The 25,946-nt window shown below is 39.8% G+C and overlaps 1 protein-coding gene across 4 annotated transcripts in view; it reads left to right on the top strand.

Moving 5' to 3' along the window:
- COL26A1 (collagen type XXVI alpha 1 chain) overlaps positions 1 to 24,871 on the top strand; it is a 202,460-nt gene extending 177,589 nt beyond the window's left edge. For 2 of the 4 annotated variants that reach the window (XM_087926849.1, XM_087926843.1), the window contains exons 9-15: positions 1,474 to 1,535; positions 3,675 to 3,737; positions 10,273 to 10,317; positions 13,100 to 13,144; positions 16,407 to 16,491; positions 17,041 to 17,206; positions 19,824 to 24,871. In XM_087926849.1, coding sequence (XP_087782975.1) covers positions 1,474 to 1,535; positions 3,675 to 3,737; positions 10,273 to 10,317; positions 13,100 to 13,144; positions 16,407 to 16,491; positions 17,041 to 17,198 — 458 coding nt within the window. In that variant the 3' untranslated portion in view covers positions 17,199 to 17,206; positions 19,824 to 24,871. The remainder of the gene's footprint in view (positions 1 to 1,473; positions 1,536 to 3,674; positions 3,738 to 10,272; positions 10,318 to 13,099; positions 13,145 to 16,406; positions 16,492 to 17,040; positions 17,207 to 19,823) is intronic. The other 2 variants (XM_087926852.1, XM_087926860.1) reach the window with 2 other exon arrangements.
- The last annotated feature ends 1,075 nt before the right edge of the window (positions 24,872 to 25,946 follow it).

Raw genomic sequence — 25,946 nt, 5'->3', positions numbered from 1 at the left:
CGCTTGTTAGGAAAGAGACGGCGGGAAGTTCTAGCCTGTCTGGAGTCACAAGAATTCTCTAGGGCAGAGATTTGGAAGCTGGATCCAAAATTATGCCTGGCAAGTTATGTAGGTGGCGTCTAGATCTGTCACCAGTTCAAGGAAAGAGCACCTGCTTTGCTTGCAGAAACACTTACGTGCTTCCTAAAAGCAAGGAAGGCGTGCAGGCAACCTAAACCACTCAAATTTCCATAGAGAATTGCAACGAAATCACAACAGTTTCCTGCTGCTTTCGAGGCATAAATCAAAACAAATTGGAGGCGTAAACTTTTGTGATACTACCTCTAGCCCCTGTAATACCTTTAAATTTCTCAGTAAATCTCTTTAACCCTATCTAATTCAGAGGTCCTTACTATGTCTCCACTTGTTTTTTATTCAGGCTGCTTTACTTAAAAAAAAAAAAGTAAAATGAATCTGGCTGTTCTATTACATCTTGCCAAAACTTGTTGCAGAATGGCAGAAATAAATTGACTTTTCCAGTTGTTTAATTTATTTTTCTGGGAAATGAGCTAAATTAAAAGTTTGAGAATTGGTTATCCAGCATTTAAATTTATCCAGTCCTGCATATCAGCCATAAATGGGTTTTCTGGAGTGAAATTGCCAAACATCACTATATGAGATCAGGGTTTGGTGTTTAAATGTGAAATACTATTGTACGGCATCTCTGTATTGTTACAAGCTTCCAATCTTTGCATGTCAGGCTCTAAATCCTATTTGCTCTTGACTGTTGAAATGATATGGAATGCCAAATGTTATTAAATATAAATATCAAGTGGGAAATAGGATTGGAATATTAACCTGAAGTTCTGACTATCAGAGGAGAATCCAGTTCCTTGATGGGTAGGAACAGCCTATCAAAGTAAGCCTTTTTTCGATTCTCGTCCTAGCGGCAAATGAGCAGCAACTCTGTTTGGTAGACCATCTTTTGGATTTCTCCAGTCCTGCACATCAGCCATAAATTGATATTCTAGAAGTGTTGTGTGAACTTTAAAGCTTATAATCAACCTGTGGTGGAACCTGAAAGAAAGCACCAACAATGGCAAAACACATCCTTATAACAGAAAGATAGCATGTTAAGATCATTGTCTATCCTTCTCCCTATGCTGTTTTTAGTGAGACCCAAAGACCACTTTTTTGGAATCCTCCGCATTTCTCCTCCAACTAAAAAGAAAAGATAGATGAACCTTAGATGATGCTTCCGAGTGATGCCTTTAGATACATTAGGCAAAAGAGGTTAATTAAACCATTTAAGACACTCATGGCAGTTGGGAATGACAGAATTTGTAATCCAACCATATCAGAATATCATTAGCTTGAGGAAGACCTGAAATCTTGCAATTTTTAATTCATCATTGGTATTTGCATCAGAATGCACATGAGCATTAAGTAATATGCAAATCCTTAAAATAGATTCATACTTTTTTTTCCCACTAGGCCCACCTGGATCTTCAGGCCCCAAGGGAGCACCAGGGCCAATTGGAGCACCTGGAGTACAGGTAGGCAAACCATTTTCACCTACCATTGAGCCTTTTCAGGTCAAATTAAAGTGATTTTTTTTTTACTAAGCTTAAACAAATGACTATTCATATTTCTTTTCTTTTTTCTTTTCTTTTCCTTTTTAAAGAGGCAAGGTCTTAATAGCTTCATGTCCCTGATTCTGCCTTTTTGTACCAGGCACATGTTAGTTTAATGTTTTAAATTATGTACAACTTAAGAGTCATTAATCTCTGGTACAACCCATATAGTTACAGGTAGTATTCAACTTACAACCACAACTAAGTCCATTGCAGCCAACCTTTCTGAAAGAGCACCCAGCCAATGCAATGTGTGGCCTTGCTACAGAGGCCACCTTGTGCCATTCTGGAAGTGGGCATCATCATGAGGAGCCTCTGTGGCGCAGTGGGTAGAGTGCAGTACTGCAAGCTACTTCTGCAGCCAGCTGCCTACAATTTGGAAGTTCAAATCCCACCAGGCTCAAGGTTGACTCAGCCTTCCATCCTTCCAAGGTGGGTAAAATGAGGACCCAAATTGTTGGGGGCAATAGGCTGACTCTGTAAACTGATTAGAGGGGGCTGTAAAGCACTATAAAGCACTGTGAAGTGGTATATAAGTCTAAGTGCTATTGCTATTAGGGCAATCTCAGAAGAGCGTAATTTTCCAAATTGAGTGATTTGGAAAAAAATCGTGTCTTTCTGAGAGATTGTGAGAATTACAGCCGCTTCTGGCAGCTTCTTCTGGAATGGCATGAGGTGGCCTCTGTAGGAAGGTCACACATTGCACTGACTTTCTCTTTTGGAAAGGCAACCTTCAAAGGAATTCAGTGGAGCAAGATGTGCTACGATCGGGAGGAGACCCAAGGCATCTGGGACCCTTCAAGGGAGGATGTGGGGGAAAGATTGCTGGGTGGGGGCAGTTGCAATGTCACTATAAGGGCGGGTGGGTTGCTAAGTGCATGCATTTTCATCACGTGATTGCAGGAGTGCTGCAATGATAGGTCATTTGTCTTTCATTCAGTCATTGAATTAATGGATGTAAGTTGAGGACTATCTGAACTTTTCAGCAATGCTGAACTATTGCTCATTATTTGGCCTAAAGTTAGACTAAAGACACTTTATACTGTCTAAAACCAGCATTTGCAACATAGATGTCATAAGTAGGTGCAATGATGTTTGCAGAGCAGGGTAAAACCTAGGTAAGATAAGGGTACAATCTATCTGTTTTGCAAAAGGCAGTATTTTCTACCTATGAAAAGATCCCGCATATGCATGAATATGACAGAGATTCTGTGATATTACAATAATATCTTGTACAGCTTTATTTGTAGTAGTGAATTCATTGGTAAACCAGTGACTATTGATAAGTACAAAACATAAGTCATAATTATTGCTGAAGGAACAGGGATGGGATTCAAATTTCTTAACAACCAGCTCTGTGGGCGTGGCCTAATTTGTGGGCAAGGCTTGGTGGTCATGTGACTGGCTGAGCGTGGCCTGTATGTAAATATTATAAATATTTATGTAAATATTGAATTTTTTATTTTTTAAAAAAGCAACTTTTACCCAAAATCAGGCAAAGCAGGCAGGCAGGTTGAGTTGCTCACAGAATCACAGATTCACTTAGAGTTCTATGATTCTGCAATCTGCTACCTGAGTCTGCACTAAAAAATAGAAGCTTCAGTGTTAAGGAAGGTTCAGCTCTGCTTTTAGGTTAGCTAGAAAGCAAGAAATCCAACGATTTCCTGCTTTCTAGCTAATCTAAATCATCTAGCACAGCAGAACAGCTGATGGTTGGTGAAATAAAGAGAAAAAAAATAGCAACTTACAAAATGCAGGCAAGGTAAGGAGTGAGTGGGCGGGGCGGGATAGGGCCAGCCAGTGGCGCGATTTGCCGGTTCTCCAAACTGGGCAGAATCATAAGAGCCGGACTGACCAGGTAGAATCCCAACCCTGTGAAGGAGTTATCAGAGATTACAGTTTTTCATAAGCAATGTAACTTTTAATGCAGCATTTCTCAGTCTGGGTTGTTTTAAGATGTTCGAATCCATTCAGGCTGGGGATTTCTGGGAGTTGAAGTCCACACATCTTAAAACAGCCCAGGTTGACAAACACATTTGTAATGTCTTTGCTTTCCATCAGGGCACTCCTGGTTCTCCTGGCCAGCCTGGGCTGAAGGGCCCAAAAGGTGATCGAGGCGAAAGGGTAAGCCAATTTTTAGATTTGTGCCATTTTACAGATCACTGATGCAGTTCAGCAGATCACTTTTATGCATTAAAAATATGCATTATAGAATGTTGGGGCAATGTTTCAGTCAATGGACACAATTAGAATTTTGGAAACATGTTTTATATATGCTCAAATAATGGCTGTTTGGCTTGCTTGCTCACTTAAGAGTTCTTTCATCTACACCAGTGTTTCTCAATCTTGGCAACTTCAAGACATGTGGATTTCAACTCCTAGGATTCTCCAGCAGGTACGGCTGCCTGAGAAATTCTGGGAGTTGAAGTCCACACAACTGAAAGTTACTAAAGTTGAGAAACATCGTTCTACTCCTTCTTCAAAAAATCTTTTTACTATTCCAACTGACCTGTTAAATGATCTGGCAACTAGATTTACCTCTGAATGAATCACAAGGCTGTAATTCTTCTTTGTTTCCATTTCCTAAGTGAGGCTCACATGAAGCTCAGAAACATTTATAGAAATAAGGATTAAATTGGAGGCTGTTGTTGATCTTGCAAAGAGCCAGCTTTCCATTTTTTAATTAAAAGAGTGAGGAGGAAGTCTTGCTGGCATCAAAGATGTTTCCTGTAGGAACCTTCATGTTACATGATGCAATTGTGATATTGGGCTGACTAACTCCATATCGTGTTGGCATACATCATAGGCTTTGCATATTGATTGCTATTTGGTAACTATACAATGTCAACATCTCAACTCACATCTCAACTCACTCTCATCGTTGTTAACTGCAGTGCAAGGGAAACTGTCATTCGTGACATCAGGAGCTCTTAGTTCCCTTGCCTGCAGGTAGTCCGCGAGTTATAACCGTAATGGATCATGCCCATCACTGTTGTAAGACATTACAGACATAAATTGAGTCAAGCACGTGACTGACCTGATTTTATTACCTTTTTTACAATGGTTGTTAAGTAAACTCATAGCAATAGCAATAGAATTTTAGGCTTATGTACAATTTAGGCCCATAGCTCTTTATAGCAGTCTCTGTGTGGTTTAGGCTTAGACGTAGAATATCTTTATTGTCACTTTGAATGTACACTAATCGGCATACATTAAAATGAAATTTCATTGCATACAGTTTTCAAAGGGTCTCCACCTCCAATAAACATGGCTAAATAAATAAATACAAAAGTATGCATATACCCACATATATTATATAACACAGAAAAACAACACAGTCTAGTTCAGACGTATACATGTACATGGCGAGAGAAACAAATCTTGCAAGTTTAACAGACGGATGGCATAGGGAACAAAAGTTGTTATAGAATCTGGTAGTCCTGCTAGAAATATTTTAAAAGCTTCTCCCAGAGCGGAGCAACAGGAAGAGACAGGGAAGTACAATGTAAAAGCATTATTTGCATACTGCCCCCAACAACTTGGGCCCTAGTTTTACTGACCTTGGAAGGATGGAAGGCTGAATTAACCTTGAGCCCTATCAGGATTGAACTCCAAGCTGTGGACAGAGGTTGCTTGCAATATTGCACTTAACCACTGCATCACCAGGGCAAACTCATGGTTTTCTATGAGCTCTTAAGTAAATACTGATTTTTGGTTAGGCCATCATAACATGTGTTCATGTGAACATGGGATGCTGCAAATGGCAGTAAATGTAACCCAGTTGCCAAGCTCCCAAAGTGCAGTCATGTGACTGCATGGGTGGTGACTGTTGGAACTTTGAAACCAGGTGTAAGTATCCCCATGTATGTCAGCACTTTGAATGGTTGCTAAGCAACCGATCATAAGTCAAGAACTATCTGTATTCAACAGGTAAAATGAAAATTTTTTAAATATTAAATACTGAGACAAAGCATCAATCCAGATTTAGAGAAGAGGCAATCAGGCATAAACTGTCCACTATACACCGAAGCACACACTGTAGCTGTTGGCACCACATTAAATCAACTGCATCTTCACTAGTGTAGCAAAACCCCAGAAAAAAAGTACACTTCTGTAAGGAATTACCAACTACTATGAGGCAAATACCTCCATGTATACCAAATCACCATTTCCTCTTTGAATCTGGATTATAGCACAGTCTAAGAAAACAATATATTTACTGTCAGATATTTTTTTTTTTTTTTTTTTTTTTTTTTTTTTTTTTTTTTTTTTTTTTTTTTGGGGGGGGGATGGGGGAATTTTTTATTTTTTTTGTATAAAAAATAAAGTGGGGTCCGGGTTGTGGGTCGGGGCGATGAAGCGTGGCCTATAATACATTTAATGACAGATATACGGTAGTTTGGTACATCTTAGATGATTATGATAACAGGAGAAGGGCTTTAGATGAAAATTGGTGCTTCAGGTAAATTCATGTGGAAAAAAGTTGTTTTTGAAGCAGGTGGGCCCTTAAACTATTCTCTCTTTCACTGTTCTGTTCGGCAGTTCAGTATATCTCTGCTGATTTATCAAAAAGGGAGTACTTTAAAACTTTCATAAGCTCTTCTGAAAGGAAACTAAGAAAACTTGTTTAACAACCAGGGGATGCTCAAAAGAAGATTCCAGAAGAAATTCTGTTCTTCTTCCATTGGTCAGTGTGGAAAAACAGCCAATGCCATTGGAATGTATTGATCCTCATACATTTCAGAACAAAATACAATATACAATGTATGTTAGGCCTAAGGCCCAATTACTGTACATTCTACTACACCAATTTTAGTAGTTAAGGTGCTGATTTGGAAACCAGGAGATCATGAGTTCTAATTCCCCCTTAGGCATGAAAGCAAGCTGGGATATTTTGGGCCAGTCACTCTCCCTCAGCCCAATCCACTTCACAATGTTCTTATGGGGAAAATATCAGATACATAATGTGGGTTCCAGACTGATGAGCTGTATTCGAATATTGGTCTAGCAAATGTTTTCTATGCTCTAGTTAGTAGTGTGATATTACCAGAGAAAAAGCTACATAAGATTAGGTTAACAACTCTTAATGCCTTTTTGGCTATGCAGTTACAGTGGGCTCTAGCCCTTAGATCATTTGAGATGAGTACTCCGAGGTCCTTCACAGAGTTTGGATCATCAACAAGGTCTTGACTATTCAGCCTGTATTTTATTTTCTGATTTTTTTTGGCAATATGTAAGACAGAGCATTTGTTTGTTGAGATTTGAAGTTGCCATTTGTTTGACCATTCTGATACATATTCGAGGTCTTTTTGAAGGGTCGCAGTATTGTCTGTGGTGTTGAATAGCTTTACATTATCAGCGAAGAGGATGCAGTTGCTCTTGATATGATCACAGAGGTCATTTGTGTAGAGTATAAAAAGAGTTGGTCCTAGAACACTGCCTTGGGGGACACCATTGTTGACAGGTACAGAATTTGATAGGATGCTCCCAATTTTGACCATTTGTTGTCTGTTTGACAGGAATGCTTTTATCCAGTTATGCAGGTGTCCAGAGATGTCATAAGATTTTAGTTTTAGGAGCAGTTTGTCATGTACCACTGAATCAAAGGCTTTACAGAAGTCTATGTAGATTGTGTCCATTGCTTTGCCCTGATCGAGTTGTGTAGTCCATATGTTTTTACAGTGTAAGAGTTGCAGATTACAGGATAGTTTTTTTCTGAAACCAAATTGTTTATTAGAGAATAGGTTGTTTGTCTCTAAGTGGAGGATAATGGATTGGTTAATAATTGATTCCATGACTTTACAGGCGACGCAGAATGAAGAGATTGATCTGTAATTTTCAACTAGGCTGGGGTCTCCCTTTTTGAAGATGGGGATGACCGTGGTTTGTGACCATAGTTTTGGCAATGAGCTGGTCCTGAAAGATTTTTCAAAGATTATGCTTAGAGGTTCTGCTATGGCGATGGATAGCTTTTTTAAGAAGAAGGCACATATTCCGTCCAGTCCAATAGGCAGAGATGGTTTTAGATTGCGCAGTGCTTTTTCAACATTGTCTTCTGTAAAATCAATATGTATTAGATCATTGTAGTTGTTTGTGGTTCAACTAGGAAATATTGGGCATGATCCATTACTGTTTACAAATACTGAGCCAAAGAATGTGTTAAAGAGGTTGGCTTTAATATTGTCATCATTGCAGTCTTTACCATTAGCTCCTTTCAGAGGTGGGACGGACCTTGAGTCTTTTAGTTTGTTGTTTACAAAATTGTAAAAAGCTCGGGTGGGATTTGTGCATAGAAGGTTTTCCTCTTGTTTGATATGATAATTGGTGCATTCAGTCTTCATCTGGTGGCATAAATTTTTGTATAGGCTTTTGAAGTTGATTTGTTTTTCCGCCAGAGTGATCTCTTTTTGGATTGAAGCTTCCTTATTGTTATGGGTAATTTGTTTTTTCTGGTTTTGGGAGTTGTTAATGGTACATGTAGTTTGATTACTCTTTTGACTTCAAGTAAAAATATGTTGCAATGGTCTTCAACAGTATTGCATCCAGTGAATAGAGATTGCCAATCAAGGGATGAGAGATAATTGTCTATAAGATCATAGTTGCCTTTTTTGAAGCTATAATTGGGGATCACATCGTTGTGTTGATTTTTGTGTGGACGTATGTTGAAACAAAAGTCCATCATGCTGTGGTCACTGTTGGAAAAGGGTTCTTTAATTTGTATTCCGTAAATTGAATTCAAACTATTGCAAAATATGAGATCGAGGCAGTTGTTAAGTCTAGTATTGTTGGTTACTAGTTGTTCCAGTCCCAGGTTTGTTACAGCATTGTAGAAGGTTGCATGTATGGGTTCAGTTTTACATTCGTTTAGGATCCAGTTAATGTGAGGTAGATTGAAGTCACCAAGAAAGATAAAAGTGTGTGGGCAGGATATTGCCCATGTTAGTAGTGAATTTAGCTCATTTGCATGTTCGATGTCATAATCAGGGGCTCTGTAACATAGTAAGAACCGAAATGTGATATTTAAGGACAGTTCACAGACGACGGTCTCAGGAAGAGCAAGCTCTTGGGTAACTTGGATGTTTTTTAGACGTAAGGACTTTTTATAGAAGATAGCAACACCACCTCCTCTACGGATTTCACAATCTGATCAGTAAACATGTTAGTCTCTTACTGTGGTAATGGAGTCAGGGAGAGATGCATTAAGCCATGTTTCACAGACAAATATGATGTCGAATTTAGTCATATTTAGTAAGAGGAGAAATTCAGGTATTTTATTCACAAGGCTTCTTGCATTGAACAGCTTGCATTTAAGGCCGGTTGTAGTTGGAATTGAGGTAGTTAGGGGCATGTGTGCCTAGTTTTGAGTGATGGTGGGTTGGATGAAGTAGGGTTGGATGTGGAGTTGTGGGTTGTGTAACTTACTTTGGATACAATCTGCGTGGTAGTCAATGTAGAGATCCTTCTCTCCATTGTCTAGACGTCTTTTGAGTTCCTTGCGGAGTTCACAGGAGCGGATTCTTTGCAGTATGGATAAGTCTGGTCTTGAGTGAAGTTTTTTGTGGTTGGGATTAGTTTTTGCAACAGTGTTTATTGTTTGAATGTGTTTGCTAGAATCATTTTTGCAAACAACTCTACAAAATTTTGGGGCCATCATTGTATTTGTGCCCAGGGCCATCTCTGGTTATTTCAATGATATCTTCAGGAGAGATGTTTGTTGTATTTGAATTGCTTATGATATTACGAACTTTGGTGATGTCATCTGATTCATTGGTGTCTTCAAGACCAAATAAGATGGCATTTGGACGTTTCTGATCACATTCTATGGTGTCTCTGATGAGTAAGGAGATATCATTTGTGGAATTATTTGATGGGATAGTAATTATTGGTGGTTGTGGTTTGGTGGTTATTTTTGGTTGTAGTTGTGATTGTAGTTGAGGTAGTAGTTGTGGTAGTGGTTGTTGGGTTGGGATTTGATTTTTGGCTGATAGGTAGTTGCTTACCAGTGCTGTATTTTTTTTTCAAGAGAAATTAGGCTTTCTTGTATAATTGTTTCAAAACAATATTTGCCATCCTGAATTTTAAGTAAAAAATATGTTAAAATGCTGAGATAAAAAAACTTATTAAAATATTTTTCCAAGGATGATTCCAAGGATCATCAGGAACTGAGCCATCCCTATAGTTCTCTTAGTATCTGTATTGCCTCTTCAGATCTTCAAATTAATTTTGCTGGCATTTTAAAAAGCCTTATAAACACATGTTTTGAGCAGACTTTTAATTTTTGGTGGATTTTAATGCTTAGTTGTAAATTTAGGATTTTTATCATAACTGTTTGAAGCATTTATTGAAAACTGCCCTGAGATATGGTAACTCACAATTATAAAAACATAACAAGAACAATAATACAAATAAGCAAAAGGGTCACAAAATTTGTTCTCAAAACCTGAGTTGTTTCTTTTTCTAAAAGGTATCTCGTATCAAAACACTATATTTAATCAGTTTCATTTAATGTTGTTCGAAAGACTTTCTATTCTACATCCTGATGCTCATCTATCTCTTCTCTGATCTATCCCCTTCTCATGTAAACAAATAAAGAAACAAATTGCTTTCGCTACTAACCTAGCAGCTGGACTTTCCCATTAATTGATTTTACTTCTGACAGGGGCCAGCGGGGCAGACTGGTGAAAGAGGCATTAAGGGTTTTCCTGTAAGTGATTTATTTATGTGTGTCCATGTATGTTTGTGGGTTAATTTCACCCAAGGCATAAAGATTGAGGTTCTACAGTACCCCCCAGCTAAGACTACACCATAACCAACCTTCCAATAAGCCAGGGATCTCCAAACTTGGCAACTTTAAGACTTGTGGAGTTCAACTCCCAGCATGCTGGCTAAGGAACTCTGAGAGTTGAAGTCCACAAGTCTTAAAGTTGCCAAGTTTGGAGACCTCTGCAACAAGTTCCAGGGGATCAAATAGGGACTGGGCCATACAGCATGGTAAACATAATAATATAAGCAGGATACTTCACTTGTCCCACTGCACAAGATCAGAAACAGACTAACACCCTCTATAACATGACCACAAACAAATTGTCCCAGGCAGTCTTTGCTTCCTCACTTCACAATCACTCAGTGGATAGGTTTCAGGGAGGGGTACATTGCCTCTTTTTCCAGCCAAGTCTTGGTAATATACGCCATGTCATAAACATGACTGTTATTATTCTACATAGAACTGGCAACATCTTGATGCTGAGGCAAGCCACAATTTGGCCACTTAGGCACTGGGCTGAGGATGCTGAGCTGGGAGAGAGATGAGTATCAATCTGCCTATTACTCTTCTCCTCTTATAATCTGCCCAGCTTTTATCTCCAACCCATTATTACTTCAACATTCACCCTCCACACTTCCTCCCCTTAGTTCTTCCTTGTTTCCCCTGTTAGCTGCAGGAGTCCCGAAAGCCATTCTCCCCTTCCAGCTCACATTCACCCCTATTCAATTCACACATCTTTCCATTCCCACTCTATCCGTCTGGGATGTATCTGATCTAACCACTCTGCCAGTCCCTTGATGTCAGCACACTTCTGGTTCCAGAAGCATCTCATCTCTTCACTCTCATTCCACCCATTATTTTTAAATTTTCCTGTGACTTTATTCACTCACTACTCATATTAACTGGGGCACCAGAAATCCCAGTCATGCCTTAGGTCCCCCCAGGTTAAGTGTGCTAACATCTTTCCTATCCCATCTAGGCCAGAATCTTTTTGATGTTAATATGGACCTCTAAGGTTATGTAACACCTGTTCCTCTGTGGCTCCATTCAGTCCCATCCCCATCATCATCATTATCAAGACCCTCTTGAAGGACCAATAACAATTGCCAAAAGTCTCCTATTTATTACTCTGTGGCCTGTATTTAATGACTGATTGCAGCCTCAGGTCAATGATCTAGTCTTGGCCTCCAAAATGGTCTCCTTCCTGGGGCACTACTCTAAATTCCCTTCATCCTCTCACTGTTCACTGACCACTTGTCAGGGTCCTCTACTATCCCACCATTCACTTTCTGGATCACCTGATGGTCTTCATTGTCCCACATTGTTTCTCGCAGCACTAGGTTTCATTCTCTAATCCCATTGTTCTTTCTGTCACATTATTTTGTTGCCACATCTCATATCCACTTTTCCTTTCCTGATGACATCTTCGCTCCATGTCAGTCTTCATCTTAGTCTTCTGTATGATTTATTCTCAATTCTGTCTTTTGCTTTCCACTTCCAGTTCTATCCCAATCTCAAATTCTTCTGTATTGGCTGAGTCTCTTATATTGCCTTCTTGTCCCAAGATGGGATTGGAGAAGGGAAATGGCCCATTCTCACTGATCAGCAGCCCCTCACAGCCTCTTGCACTGCGCATTCCTGGGCATGATCTTCCTGACTGCCACGAACTTTCCAGCCAGCCTGTTCAGTTGGACAAATCTGGACTGCACACTTATGCCTCCACTATTGAAATTTTGAATCAGGGTCCTAAGTATCTTTTGAGGGGGTCTGTTGTAACTTCGAACAGTTGCTAAGCAACCAGTCATAAGTCAAGGACTACTTGGAATAGACACTGATTTAAAGGCACGAAAAAGAAAGAAAAAATCTATTTATACCTATTTTTCCCCTGTCACTTTACTCAGACTTCTAGCGCTTGGAATTTTGGGATTTCTAACTTAAATACATCCCGAGGACCTTAGATTAGAGAAACAACTCGGAAGACCATATAAAAATGGATCCTTCCATTTTTTTATAACCTTTCCCCATATATTAACTTTCTGCCTCTTTCTTTTGTCACTGCCAAAATCTGTTTCCGTCCTTTGCATTCGGAGTTTTTCAAGGACAGTCATCAGAGCCAAGTTTCTTCTGGAACGTCCTGTTACTCAAGCCAGCCCTCTGTTTTTAATCCACTGCTTTTGTTTGTGGAGAGCTGCTTCTTGGGTGGGCCAGGAGATAATTTTAAAGTACACCACTAATGGATAGCGTATTTCAGGAAGATCAAAGCCGATGCATATTGTTAATGGATTTCAGATCCCACACTTGCCCCTGGAGTGGTGTTTCAATAAGCCAGGTGTACCTGTGATGAAGCAGCTGACCGCAACCACTGTTGGCTCTGGAGGAACTTCCTAAATGTTATTGGCAAGCTCTATTATGGCTTGCTTGGTTTCATGACTACCCATTACGTTGGTAACCCCTGTCTTATTCAACAACCAATAGCATTAACTAAGCTACTTAAAGGGTTTCCTTGGAGAAGATAGAGTAGCTTTCTCCAGCCAACATTGGAGGAACAGCTGATGAGAATTGAGAGTTGAAACCCAGCACTTCAGGAGGTGACAACATTGGGGAATGTGGAAGAAGACTAAGATCTTAAATCATAGCTCCTAGCATGGTTCTATCCCTCTTTACTACTAGAAAGACACTGTTGTCAATTGGATATCAATTTCTGTCTGCTATTTTTTTTTAGGGTGAACCTGGTAAGAAAGGTGAAGAAGGAGACAGAGGTGCTGATGTAAGGATGCAATCAACTTTTCTGAGTCGTGTCAACAGTCTCTCCTTGTACTGCTACTGTAAAATTTATCTAGTACAGAGTTCAAAAGTCCATCTCGGGTTCAGAAGCCGATTCTCGGAGTAGACAAAAAGGCTAGCATTTTAAGCCAAACTTCTCCGAAAGTTTGAGAGCTTCTTTAATATTTCACATTCTGAAAGGCTTTCCTGGACAAGTGGTAAAGTTTTTGTACGAAACTCAATCTGATATCACTTGTGGTAAACGAGGTGACAAAGAGAGAGACCACCTCAAACTTGATGGCATTTGAGGTAGCAGGTTCACTTCCTAAAAACATTTCTTCACAATCATTGAAAACTCAAGCTTCCCAGTTAATTCAGATTCAGTAAATTCCCTGATTGTAGAGTTGGCCACTCGGGGAAGGCCAAATGTCTTACACCTAAATATAAATAGGAGCAAGTGATAACTCAGTGTACACCATCTTCTCTGCAATAGGTTTTGGCTTGGTTGCTTGCATCTTTTTTCAAGTCACCTGCAGATGCTAATTCAGAAGTTCCTGTCTCTGAGGAAGAAATAACTGAAAATAGGAAGTGAGGGGGAAGAAAATGGGTACCCTCTGCATATAAATTGCAATTCATTTTGAGCCTCCAGTTGACCTTCTATGCCTTAATTCAGGTAGAGGTTCAAAAACTGGTCAGCCAGAATGGAAAGGTGTGGAGTGCAAGAAAAATCTTCAAAAACATCTTGAAATCTGAGATCAAGGTCTGGTCTTAAATATGAAATACCATCTCCATGTTGTTATCAGAGCATCCAGTCATTGTATGTTAGGCTCTTAAATCTTATTTGCTCCCAGTTGCTCAGATCCTAACAAGAGGAGATGAAATTCCAAATGTTAAATATGAACTGCTAAAGATGAAATGCTAAATGTAAATATCAAGTGAGAAATAGGATTAGAGCATTAATCTGAAGTTCTGACCATCAAAGGTGAATCCAGTTCCTTGATGGGTAGGAACAGCCGATCAAAGTAAGCCTTTTTCTATCCTCATCCTAGCCACAAACAAGCAGAAACTTTGTTTGGTTATCCATCATTTGGATTTCTCCAAACCTGCATATCAGTCATAAATGGATAATCCAGACTGGTCTTTGAAATTTAAAACTTCTAGTTAACTTGTAGTAGAACCTGAGAGAAAGCACCAAGAATGGTAAAACGCTCCTTGTAATAGAAAGATAGCATATCAAGATCATCGTTTATCATCCTTATGCTGTCTTTTCAAATGCTGGATATCTCTCTGTGTGTGCACAAATGTGTAGGTACAGGTGAATCCACACATATTATAAGCTAGAGGTTCCCCAACCCCTGGCTCAGTATGGTCTGCTTGGAACCAGGTCGCAGAAGTGGCAGGCAGCTCCACATGCATAAGTAGTGAGTGAGTGTATGTGCGCACAGGCTAGCCCACCCCTTCCCTTCCCTGTATGCAAAGCTGGAAAGGTTGGGGACCACTGTTGTAAACTAAAAACAGGTTGTCCTCAACTTATGCCTGATCACTTACCATTCAAAGTTATGACTGATCCACAAAAAGGGGACTTCAAAGTTCTGATGGCTGAGCCTTCTCTGTAATCACATGACCAACTTTCAGGTTTGCAATAGTGGTGAATATTTGTAGCTGGGGTGTAGGATGAGGGTGAAGGTTCATTCTCTGAGATTGTAGATTGGTTTCCAAAGGTTTCATTACCAGGCTAGATAACATCTTCACTGATGTTTGGTGGATGTCAGTGTTTGTCTGTCTGCAAGGACTTCAGGTGTGAAAGTGTCAAGTGGGGTCTTGTGATGGGTCACGTGGGTGTGTCAAGTGGGGGTCTTGTAATGGGTCATGATGGGTTAGGTGTGTGTCATCAGTGAGAGTCTTGTGATGGGTCTTGTGATGGGGAGGTTATATCAGGTGAGGGGCACAATATACAGAAGGATGAAAGACACAAAATAATCTACAAAAACCAACTGTAATCATTCCAACCAGTTGTACGTGAGACAAACATCACATGTCAATTAAAAACCAGGATCCACAAATATCAGCTGGTAGTCAAAATGCCATGATCCAATTTTTTAATCTCTACCCACACCAACAGCAAACAGCATCATTCGGGCAATGCTCAAATGATCAGCTACGCTACCACCTGCCACATTCATTGAAGCCTGACACTTCACAAGCAATTCCCTCAACGGACACGTTGACCTAAAACCCACCTATGAACTCATCAGAATCCAAATCACTGCACAGCCAACCAGAGACAGCATCAACCCACACAAGCCACCTGCCCCAACCAAAACTTCACCTCCCAATGACTCTTACCTGATGTAACCTCCCCATCACAAGAACCTTCATAAGACCCCCCACTTGACACACCCACACCACCTCTTATAAACAGAGGAACACTGACACTGACTTCCCCTAAACTCCACTGAAGATGTTACCTAACGAAATGTTCAGAAACCAGCCCACAAGCTCAGAGAACAAACCTTCACCTTCACATATCAGGTGCTGAGCATTTCGGATGTATATATAGTTGTTTGCAACATCCCATAGTCACACAAAGTGCATGTTTTGATAGTTTACTGAAAATTAGCACTTACTTCAAGGTTTTGCCAAAACTGCACCCCGAGCAAACCATTGGCTTGCTTAGTGAGCACAGTATTCACAATGACTGCTGCAAGAAATGTCATAAAATTGGGTAAGATATAGTAGTGGTGAGATTCAAAAATTTTTACTACTGGTTCTGTGGCCGTGGCTTGGTAGGCGCGGTGTTGCTTGGTGGGTGTGGCAGGGGAAGGATACTGTAAAATCTCCATTCCCTCCCCACCCCAGTAACCTGCTTTCCAGCTCCGTTCTCCTATGCAGGGCAACAAAAGAAGTCCCAGCCAATCAGCTGGGACTTGGGAGGCAAAGAATAGATGGGGGCGGGGCCAGTCAGAGATAATATTTGCTGGTTCTCCAAACTACTCAAAATTTCTAGCACCGGTTCTCCAGAACTGGTCAGAACCTGCTGAATGCCACCTCTGCAACATATGACTATAATGGACAGGCTCTGTTACAGTCATAGGTTGAGGAATACCTGTGTCAGCCATTTTGAAACAATGCAGTCAGTCCTTGAGAGGTTGAATGAGTTACTGAAACACTTCCCTTTTGCTTTAAGAAAAGGAAAAGGGGAAATGTGAGTTTTAACACAATGTGCACATTTCTTCTCTCTCCGTCACTTTTTCTCTCCTCTGTAGGGTGAAGGGGTCCAACAACTGCGGGAGGCCTTGAAGATTTTAGCAGAGAGAGTGCTAATTTTAGAACACATGATAGGGATTCACGGTAAGTGCCGATTCACGGATTTCTACATTTGTACCTGGATATTGAAATGAGCAGGTACAAATTTTAAACAAAAACATGCCACCTTGGGTGACGTTATCTCATTTTTGGAAGGGAAAAGTGGGCCCCTTACAGTGTGACTGAGTGTGGCAATACAGCAAGGGCAGTCACATGTCCAGAACACTATTTATATATGATTTTTTTTAGAATTCTGTTCTGCCTATTTTCCCCACAACAAAGACAGCCCAGTGGGGCGGGATGGGTTGAGAGAGAATGTCTGCCCCCAAATCACTGACTAGAACTCACCGTCTCCCAGTTTCTATAGTGCAGCACCTTGACTGCTACACGAAACCAATTCTTGATTAGTTTGATAGCAGTTGATTATAGTATTCATAATTTTCTGCCATTGATCTGTCTGCCTCCCTGGCAGCTAAAGCTTTCAGGCTTTCTCTCTTTCCAGGGAGTTGAGGGTCCTCCGTGACCAGGGCATTTCCCACTGTCCCCTCCCTGTTTTTTAAACAACACCCCCATCCCGGTTTCCTTTGTTTTCAGATTCTTTGTCTTCTGTTGAACCAGGCTCAGGACAAGATGTGATCCTGGGCGCCCCGCTCCGAGCAAACACGAAAAACAAGCGACACCATTCGAACCAGATCCTTTCTTCACTTCTGGATGACAGCAGACCCAGGGCGAAAAGCGACCGGAGGCAATAAAAACTTTAGTAAGCTCCCTATACTCCTCTTCTTTTCAGTTGTGCAAGGCAATGCAAACGTGTGCAGAAGTGTTGCCAGAAGACCCTCTCGTTTACTGGTCTTCCTACTCAACCACTGCTTTGCAAACACCTTGGCTGCGAACAGTGTTTTTCACAGAGTAATTGTTGGGAAGTTCAGAAAGTTCTAACTCACTTTCCAGTCACAAAAATATCAGAAGGAGTTTGGTGAAAGGTTTTGTGATGTGAGATACACACACACACACACACACACACACACACACACACACCCCTCATGGCTTTTTTGCTACATTTCCAGTTTTCACTCTGGGTGTTAGCTCGAGATAAATACTTACGCTACAATCTACAAAGCAGATTTGATTGTGGAATCCATTTTGTTTAAATGTCTTAAGTAGATTAACACTCAGTGCATAGGTGCTATTTTTATTTATTATATATTTAAATCAGGTGAAATTCAAAATTTTTCCCTACCGTCTCTGTGGCTGTGGGCGTGACTTGGTATAATAGTAATAGCAACCAGGGGCGATTTTTTTACTGATTCAAATCATCCCTACCACCCAGTGGCGGGCTTCAAAAAATTTTTACTACAGGTTCTATGGGCGTGACTTGATGGGCATGGAAGGGGAAGGATACTGTAAAATCTCCATTCCCTTCCCACTCCTGGGGGAAGGTTGCCATCGGTTCTCCAAACTATTCAAAATTTCTGCTACCGGTTCTCCAGAACTGGTCAGAAACTGCTGAATATCACCTCCCCCGAGGTGGGCCGAGGTGGTTGAATTTCACCCCTAATTTAAACGATATATGGCTCACCCCTCAGCTTGAAAATTTCCAGAGCATCCTACACAGTAATTAAGTCTAAGCAGCTCTTGCATTTGGTGTTTCAAACGAAAAATAAAATAAAATAAGATGACATAGATGAAGAAACACACGAAGAGGGGAAAGGGAAACAAAATAACTCAGGCATGAATTAATATGTCTCACTTTACTATTAAAAATGATCAACAAAAAACGCTGTTTTCCCCCTTTTGTGCATCACACACAGAAGCAGCCTGGCACCTCCCTGTATGCTCCCCAAATAGTTTAGTGGTGGTTAGAATTGTAGTTCTAGCCAGTTAGGATGCGCTAGGTCAGGAAACACTGTCATACAGAAAAATAGCTGAGTAATACAGAACAGAATAGAACCAAACAGAACAGAATAACAAAATTGAAAGGGATCTTGCAGGTCTTTCAGTCTAACCCCGGCTCAAGCAGGGGATACAGACAGTACTATACCATTTCAGACAAATGGCTGTCCAAACTCTTCTTAAAATCCTCCAGTGATGGGGCATCCACAACTTCTGAAATATCCAGAAGCATTTAACTATCCTCTTTGGAAAAGCTGCCATTTTGTTACCCTTATTCTGGAATATTTCTGTATAACAGCAATGTCTGCAGTGGTGAATTAAAACTAACAAAATGGTGGATGGGATATAATTTAAGTCCCACTCTTAAGGGAGGGGCTTGCATATGATATTTCATCTGCCATCTTGTTGATTCTGACACATCTCCATACCCAACATACCGTTCATATTGATGAAGCTGTTAGCCCTATTTCGGAAATCCGGAAACTCAGTCAACAAGCACATTTACTCACAGGTTTTGTGAAAAGTAGTTTATTGTAGTTTGTTTCCTTCCAGTGGGCATACAACGGCAATCCCGAGCAAAGCCAGCGCTGAGAGCGAACGCCCCCAGCGCCTTTTATGCCCCATCCCCTTCCCGTTCTCAATCTAGCATCCGCCTAACTAATTAACCCCACACACTGCCGCCCTGCAATCCTAATCGCATCTATATCCAATGCCCAGAACACACCTAACCCCAAAGTGCTAACTCATAAGCCAAAGAAAAGGAAACCACAATAAAATGAGTTCCCCCCCCCCATTGCTGGAACGTAATACAATCCTTACACCCTGCAATTAAAGATAGTTTGGCAAGAACTTGCAATGGATCCACAATGTTACACTCTGTAACTGGAACAGCCAACAGTCCTGTGTTGTTTCAGCGAGGGAACAGCTAGTCGAGTAGGAGGCGCAGATTCGAAGACTTATCTCCTACTCCCTATTAGGTGGCTGGCAATGTGTCGGGCTCGATCAGTGAAGCCTGACAGAAGCACAATTTTTGAGACAACGAGACAAGGCTGGCACCACTATGAGCCTCAGGGAATCTACTTATAATAGATAATCCACCTGGCATCCATTTAACAATTTCTTAATTGAAATCCCTTCATCATCCAAACCTTGCCAGGATTCCCTTTGGGGTAGATTTCTGCATAGTGGTTTGTTTTTTGCTTTTTTAAATCTGTAAAGCAGCGGGGTAGATCTTTCTGTAAGTCAAAGGATTACCTTTGGCTTCTATGTGATAAATTGCCTAAAAAAACCAGTGGGTGTTATTGGAAAACCAGTGGGTGTTATTGGTTGGGTTTACATTAAGTTAAAATTAAATAGCATTAGAAATATTAAATATTACTTGACAAGAAAGTGAAGACATGAAATTGAATTGTTTCCTCCTATGACAACAACAACGGGAGTCCAAAAGTTAAAGAAAATATTAATGGATCCCTTTTCATTGGTAGGTCCAACAGCGAAGGCTTGAAGAGATCTCTGTTTACTCCTGTTGGGAAGTCCTGCAGGTCAGGAGGATGGAGCCATGTCCAATTGGAATACCTTCCTTGAACTTTCCATGATCTTTTACAAATATTCTTCACATTTTACATACATGCTATTTCTGTTCTTGTTTTGGGGCCCATCTCAGGTGATTACAATAAAGTTCCAGTCCCAAGTCTCATGTGATAAAGACATTTGTAGAGATGTCTGTAACATCACTGATGTAACCTGCCTGCCATGGAGCCAGTGCGCAGTCTAGAACATTCTGGGAATAACATTCTGGAGCGCACCCCCAATCCATGAAGAGTGTGGAATATGTTTATTGGCCCTATTGGTGTTGAATGAATGGACTGTGCACTGCAGAAAACAACCCAAGTTCATATTGCAAGGGAACAGGGTTGGGGGGACATTAATAGAAGTAAGCTATGGTAAATGATCACTTCGAGACTGTTACTGATCTTCTAATTGTAGAACTCACACCAAACATTCAAGAAACCTCAGTTACACCATTGAGCTCGGTCTGAAAACCGTCATTCTATATAAATCTTCCTTTATCCAGATTTGTAGTGCCTAGCTAAACTTGATTGATCTGGAGAAACTAAACAGAATTGGTGAACATGTAGATTGGAGATCACCAGAAAATCTGAGAGCTGAAGGCTAGTTTGAGAAGTCAAACAAGCAACTGAGAAGAACACAGTGCCACCTCCTTAAAATACTTTTGCCAAGAATATTATATGGATATGGCTCATATAGCCACAAGAGCCAAGCTCTAGGGAATATACATACTTTCCTTTAATTCTCCCTCAAATCCAGCTAGACTTTTGAGTAGTAACTTTGATGTTATAATCCAAAATTAAAGTCTATAAAGCCAATAATGTTCTCATTTTGCAAGAGTTTACCATCTGTGGTTCTGTTGTGGCTAATTTCTTACTTGTAAGATGTTTTTTAGATTCCTTCCTTATTTCACTTATTATTAAAATTCATTTGGACCTGTTATTGATACATATATTGATAATGCTCCTATAACCTTCATAACTGAACAAATGAATGAAATTCCACAGGCAAAATGTGGAGAATTGCCTCACCCACTGGATTTTAATTCAACCATGAGGTGTCAATGGCAGAGACAAGAATAGTGTGGCATTCCTAGCATGTAAGGAAAAAATGATGTGTCTTATGGCATCTTAAATATTAATAAATTTATTATCACATATGGTTCTGTATATCTCAGTCTGCTTCATTAGACGTGATCAGATTGTGATGAACAAAAGATTATATAACAGATTGTTTAAGTTGCTACTAGATGTTTTTGGCTTGTTTGTTACAAAAGACCCATCCTTCTAGAATTGAAATATGTAGATTTTGTTTCTGTATATACTAGGAAGGACAGCTGAGGTGGTTTTAAGGCTTTCCAGAACTTAAGTAGAATTCACATAAAGTTGTACAGCCATATAAATGGCTTGCTAACTGTACAGATGATATGTCTTAGTTCATTTACAGAAATTGAAATTCTTGCAACACAATTCAGTACAGCTTATTAGATTTTAAAAATGTGTTTATCAACGTACAACTCGTTATAAGTTTGTCTTAGAGCAATAGAAGGGCCTCTTTTAATTAACAAGGATGAAAATTAAAGCATACTTGATCTTTTTTTAATGCTACTTTGTTTAAGGTATATTATCATGGAAAATGAGAAAGAGTCTTCATAGATATAGCTAAAGGCTGTTTCAAGGTACTGTTCCTGTATTCTCTTTACTGAAACTTGTTTAATATTTTGAAAGCTATTAAAAATTACATTTTTTTCACTTTCTCACAAGGGCCCCTATCTTGAAGGTTTGGAAAACATAATCTAAAGACTTCTGCTGAATCATTTATTCCTCTGTTATTTAGCTGTAAGCCAAACAAGGTTAAACGGATAGAAATGATTTAGCTTTTATAATTTGATTGTAGATGGTCCTTTAAGACATGTACAATTTGTACATCTACAGTTTCTGATAATTAGCGGTCTTGTATGTTACAAAATGAAATCATTTTGATAGGATATACATTGTTCAACCAAACCATTTTGTTGCTTTTTGATTGCAAAATGAGATTATAGATACCTAAAAGGTACATATTGCAAGTTCCTGGATGATAATGGCTAGGAGTAATTTGCAGAAATATGGCAGACAGAAGCCAAGCACTTAAATCTTATTCAGAATGATTTCCCTTATCTCCCTTTCCCCCCACCTTTATCACCAAGAGTTTTCTTCCCTACTGGGTTTCATACGTTTGAGTCTACCATAAAGAGGATGGCAGGAAATAGTGATTGGATGATAAAGAAAAATCTGACAAGCAAGGAAATAGCTACCTGCCTGCCTGCCTTTGTGCTGCATTGCAAATGTTTCTCTTCTTCCCTCATTGCCACTGTCCGAAATATAAAACAGAAGCAGTTGCTGGAATTTTCAGAGTTGTGACTGGGAACTAAGGCAGAGGCTACTCCAAAGAGGAATGGGACAATTTGCCAACCTCCTGTGGCCAATTCTATTTAGTTATTTAGAACTATTCAAATGTTGTTCTATCCCTTCTTTTGCATTCTTTCTTGAATGATTCTGTTCTACTATTCCTTTAATATTAATAGTTCTGCATTGTCCTGTGGTGAGTTGCCCTGCAGTGAGTTAGCCATGGAAAGTTCACCACAGCAAGTTGGCTGTGATGAGTTGGCCGTCGCAAGTTAGCCATGGTGAGTTGGCCATGGCAAATTGTCATAGACCCACTCCTAAGAGCTTTCTCAGACAGCAGTGTTGAAATGCTTTCACACGGACTTTGAGGAGGTAGAAAAGTACACTGGCATACTTGGCACTGCCCTCACCGTAGATATGTAGTTTGCCTTCATAAACGTGTACAGCTGTGCTTATTGGTTTAATAGAGGACAAGTTAAAGAAATTGATTGATGAGTTCCATAAGCTTAGTTTGCTGTTCTACCAAATCTCACCAATAAACATCCACCATCATTCTCTTTTGCTTAGCCTGAGGCTGGAGAGTAAGTCAACTTTGATAGAAGACCAGAATGGTGGATTTAGCCATGTGTCAGAATATGTTTTCTTTTTCACAAGTAGGTATGTTCAAAAGAAGCCCAGCTACCAGCTGGATATGGCTTTAACATTATCTTGAATAACAGAGGTGGAAGGGACCTTGAAGGTCTTCTAGTCCAACCCCCTGCTGAAGCAGGAGATCCTATACCATCCCTAATCAGTGTCTGTCCAGTTTCTTCTTGAAAGCCTCCAGTGATGGAACACCCACAACTTCTGAAGGCAAGCCATTCCACTGATTAATTGTTCTCTCACTATTAGGAAATTTCTCTTAGTTCTAGGTAGATTCTCTCCTTGATTAACTTCCATGAAATTGCCTCTTGTCTTACCTTCTGGTGTTTGGGAGAACACTTTTCCAAAAATAATGCTAAAATACCTTTTCCTGGAAGGGCTACTCCAGAATTGCATTATTTTGGAATGGCACTATATTTGTGCAAAGCCTGCTCTTTGTGACCCTGTTTGCATCAGGCAAAGAAGAAACTTTCTCCCCACCCTAATTTCTGCTGCCCAAGCCTGAGATCCAAATAAACACTTCGAAGTATGAGCCCTTTGAATTTCAGAAAGGATGATTTCAGCAACAGAAACAATCCCAAGGGTGTAGAATTGCAAAATGAATAAAAAACATGCATATGCACACACATCTCTCTCCCTCCCTCCCTCCCTCTCTTATAAACATATCCTCTGTTTCAGAAAAGTGGTATACATGTGTTTATAAAGAGCCCACATAACTGTCGTACTTGTGGGTGTATGTCAGAGAGCTATAGTCAAGCACTAAGCAGGCACATCCCTTGGCAGATCCCAGGTGTGTTAGCAGCCAAGCCAAAATGGCCACAGAAGGTGATACTCAGTGACAAGAGAGGAGAAGGTGTGTCTGCAGGACTCTTAAAGTAGTCAAAGGAAGCTGGTCAGATCTCAGCCCTTGATGGCATCATCCCCAACACTGTGAAGGAGGCATTGCAGGTTGCTTTGTATAGCAAAGTTTGCTTTGGGAGAAGAGGAAAACATTACAGCATTTAGGACTGAAACAGTTGAAGATGAATTAAATTTGCTGGGGATGAGACCATTGTGAAGATACGTCATTCAGCAAAGTATCTTTGTTCCATGGTTAGTGGGCTCTTGGAAGCATCCCACAACCTTACTTCATACTTTCTTTACAGGATGATCAAATGATCCCCAGCCTATGATGGCGGTGAATCAAAGAATGCAAAAGTTGCTATCAAAATCCGCAAAGCACACCTTAAGCAGGCATTTTAATTCAGTATGTTAGTTAAGACGGTATGTATTATATAAATATATATGTGAAATATTAAATATATCTATTTAATTTATATCTATGCATCATGTACGTTTGAAAATGTCCCAGTTTCTTTTGATACCTTACTCATTTATCTGCTCTCCCTAATGGAGGATGCCAATATGAATAAAGTTTTGATCAGATCTTGTGAACTTCCTGGATATGGTAAAGTGGTAAAGTGATGTATCCAGACCAGCAACTGGATTTCAGGCAAGCTACTTTAAAGATGAGTGGAAGGCTAATGTCAGAATCTTGCTATTTCCTCCTGTGAGTTGTCTCAGAAATCATTTCACGAGTGTTATTTGCTGCAAATTTTGCTTTAATTTTTACCTTTGATGTGGTAACTACTTAAGGGAATGGAAATAGGATTTGGAACCCTTCTTTGGCCCAAATATTTCTAGATGCAAATCCTAAATGGAGCACCTGGGGGACATCTACCTAACCCTTCTCTGCAGCTTTGTAGTATTACTGTTCAGCTTCATAATTTTTTATTGAATTGTATCTACTTCTCTTCTTGTTTACTATAGATTTCATTACTGTATATGGAATGTTTTGTATTCTCCTTTTGGGGTGTTTTCTCCCTCTATAGAACAGTGGAGGCAATATTAAAGAGCCCACTAAATAAGGCATACTTATTTAATGCACTGACCAATAAAACATTCTGTATGTGAAAACAATCTCTTGTCTTTAAAATTGACTTTCTGCCTACATTTGGCAATTCAAAATAAAACTGAACAAGTGTGCAGGGACATTACTTCGTTTTGGGGAATTATCTTAGTTGAAATATTTGACTCTTTCCAGAAAAAAATAAAAAAGGAAGTTTGCAAAGTGGATTTAAAGGACTCAGAATAAGGTCAGAATGGGGATTTCTCTCTCATTCATACTTATTTTTGCCGTCTTTAGCAGGGATTCCTCAACCAACTCAACAAGTAAATGGATATATTTTGGACCCTCTCTCTCTCTCAAAAAAAAAAGACCCTTTGAGGAAATTAATTGCTGTAAAACTGGCGTTCTCGGCTTCTGCATGTTGTTATGCTGTGCTCCAAAATTAGAACAAAATATGGAACCCCCCAAAAAGTGAAATTGAATTTGAATCAAACAATTATATGGAGTTATCATTAATATTCCCTATATATTTTATATGTGGACAATAGAACAGGACTTGTAAGTTTTGAGGAAACCTAGTATCTAAGAATGTAGTCCTGAAATAAAAAAAAATGTGTTTGGATATTAAAACTGGTTGACTAAATTTAGATTGATTAAATCCAGTACTTGGGAGGATGATAAGCAATCATTTGTAAGGAGATGCCAATGCTTTTTACCTGAGGTACAAAGCATGCTTCAAAAATATATTTATTAAATTTATATTCCCCCCATGTCGCAGTTCAAGGCAAGTTTTATTATTGACAGGAGCAGAATTTGGGGTCAAGTTTAGAGTTCCATTCAGGAAGAGGTTCTCCAAAAAAACCAGAATACCTTACTGCAGTTTGATGTAAATCAATAAATACACATCCATGTCTTAAAGACGGGGCCAGAAACCCATTATATCTAGAACCTACTTGCACCTCTGTGCCTTTTCTATTTTTATTTAATGGATTTTAGAATCCTTTTAAAACCTGGAGGTCTGAGCCAGAAAGTCCTCATATCTGATCAGGGTGATGGCCATGGAAACAGCACAAATATCTCACTGACTTGATGATTGTACAAAACTGTCAACCTGGATCTCT

The sequence above is a fragment of the Pseudonaja textilis genome, chromosome 1 (assembly GCF_049901715.1).
Source record: "Pseudonaja textilis isolate UNSWEBS1 chromosome 1, rPseTex1.2, whole genome shotgun sequence".
Lineage (NCBI taxonomy): Eukaryota > Metazoa > Chordata > Lepidosauria > Squamata > Elapidae > Pseudonaja > Pseudonaja textilis.
Note: the sequence above shows the minus strand (reverse complement) of the source record. Positions and strands in the feature narration are given on the sequence as shown.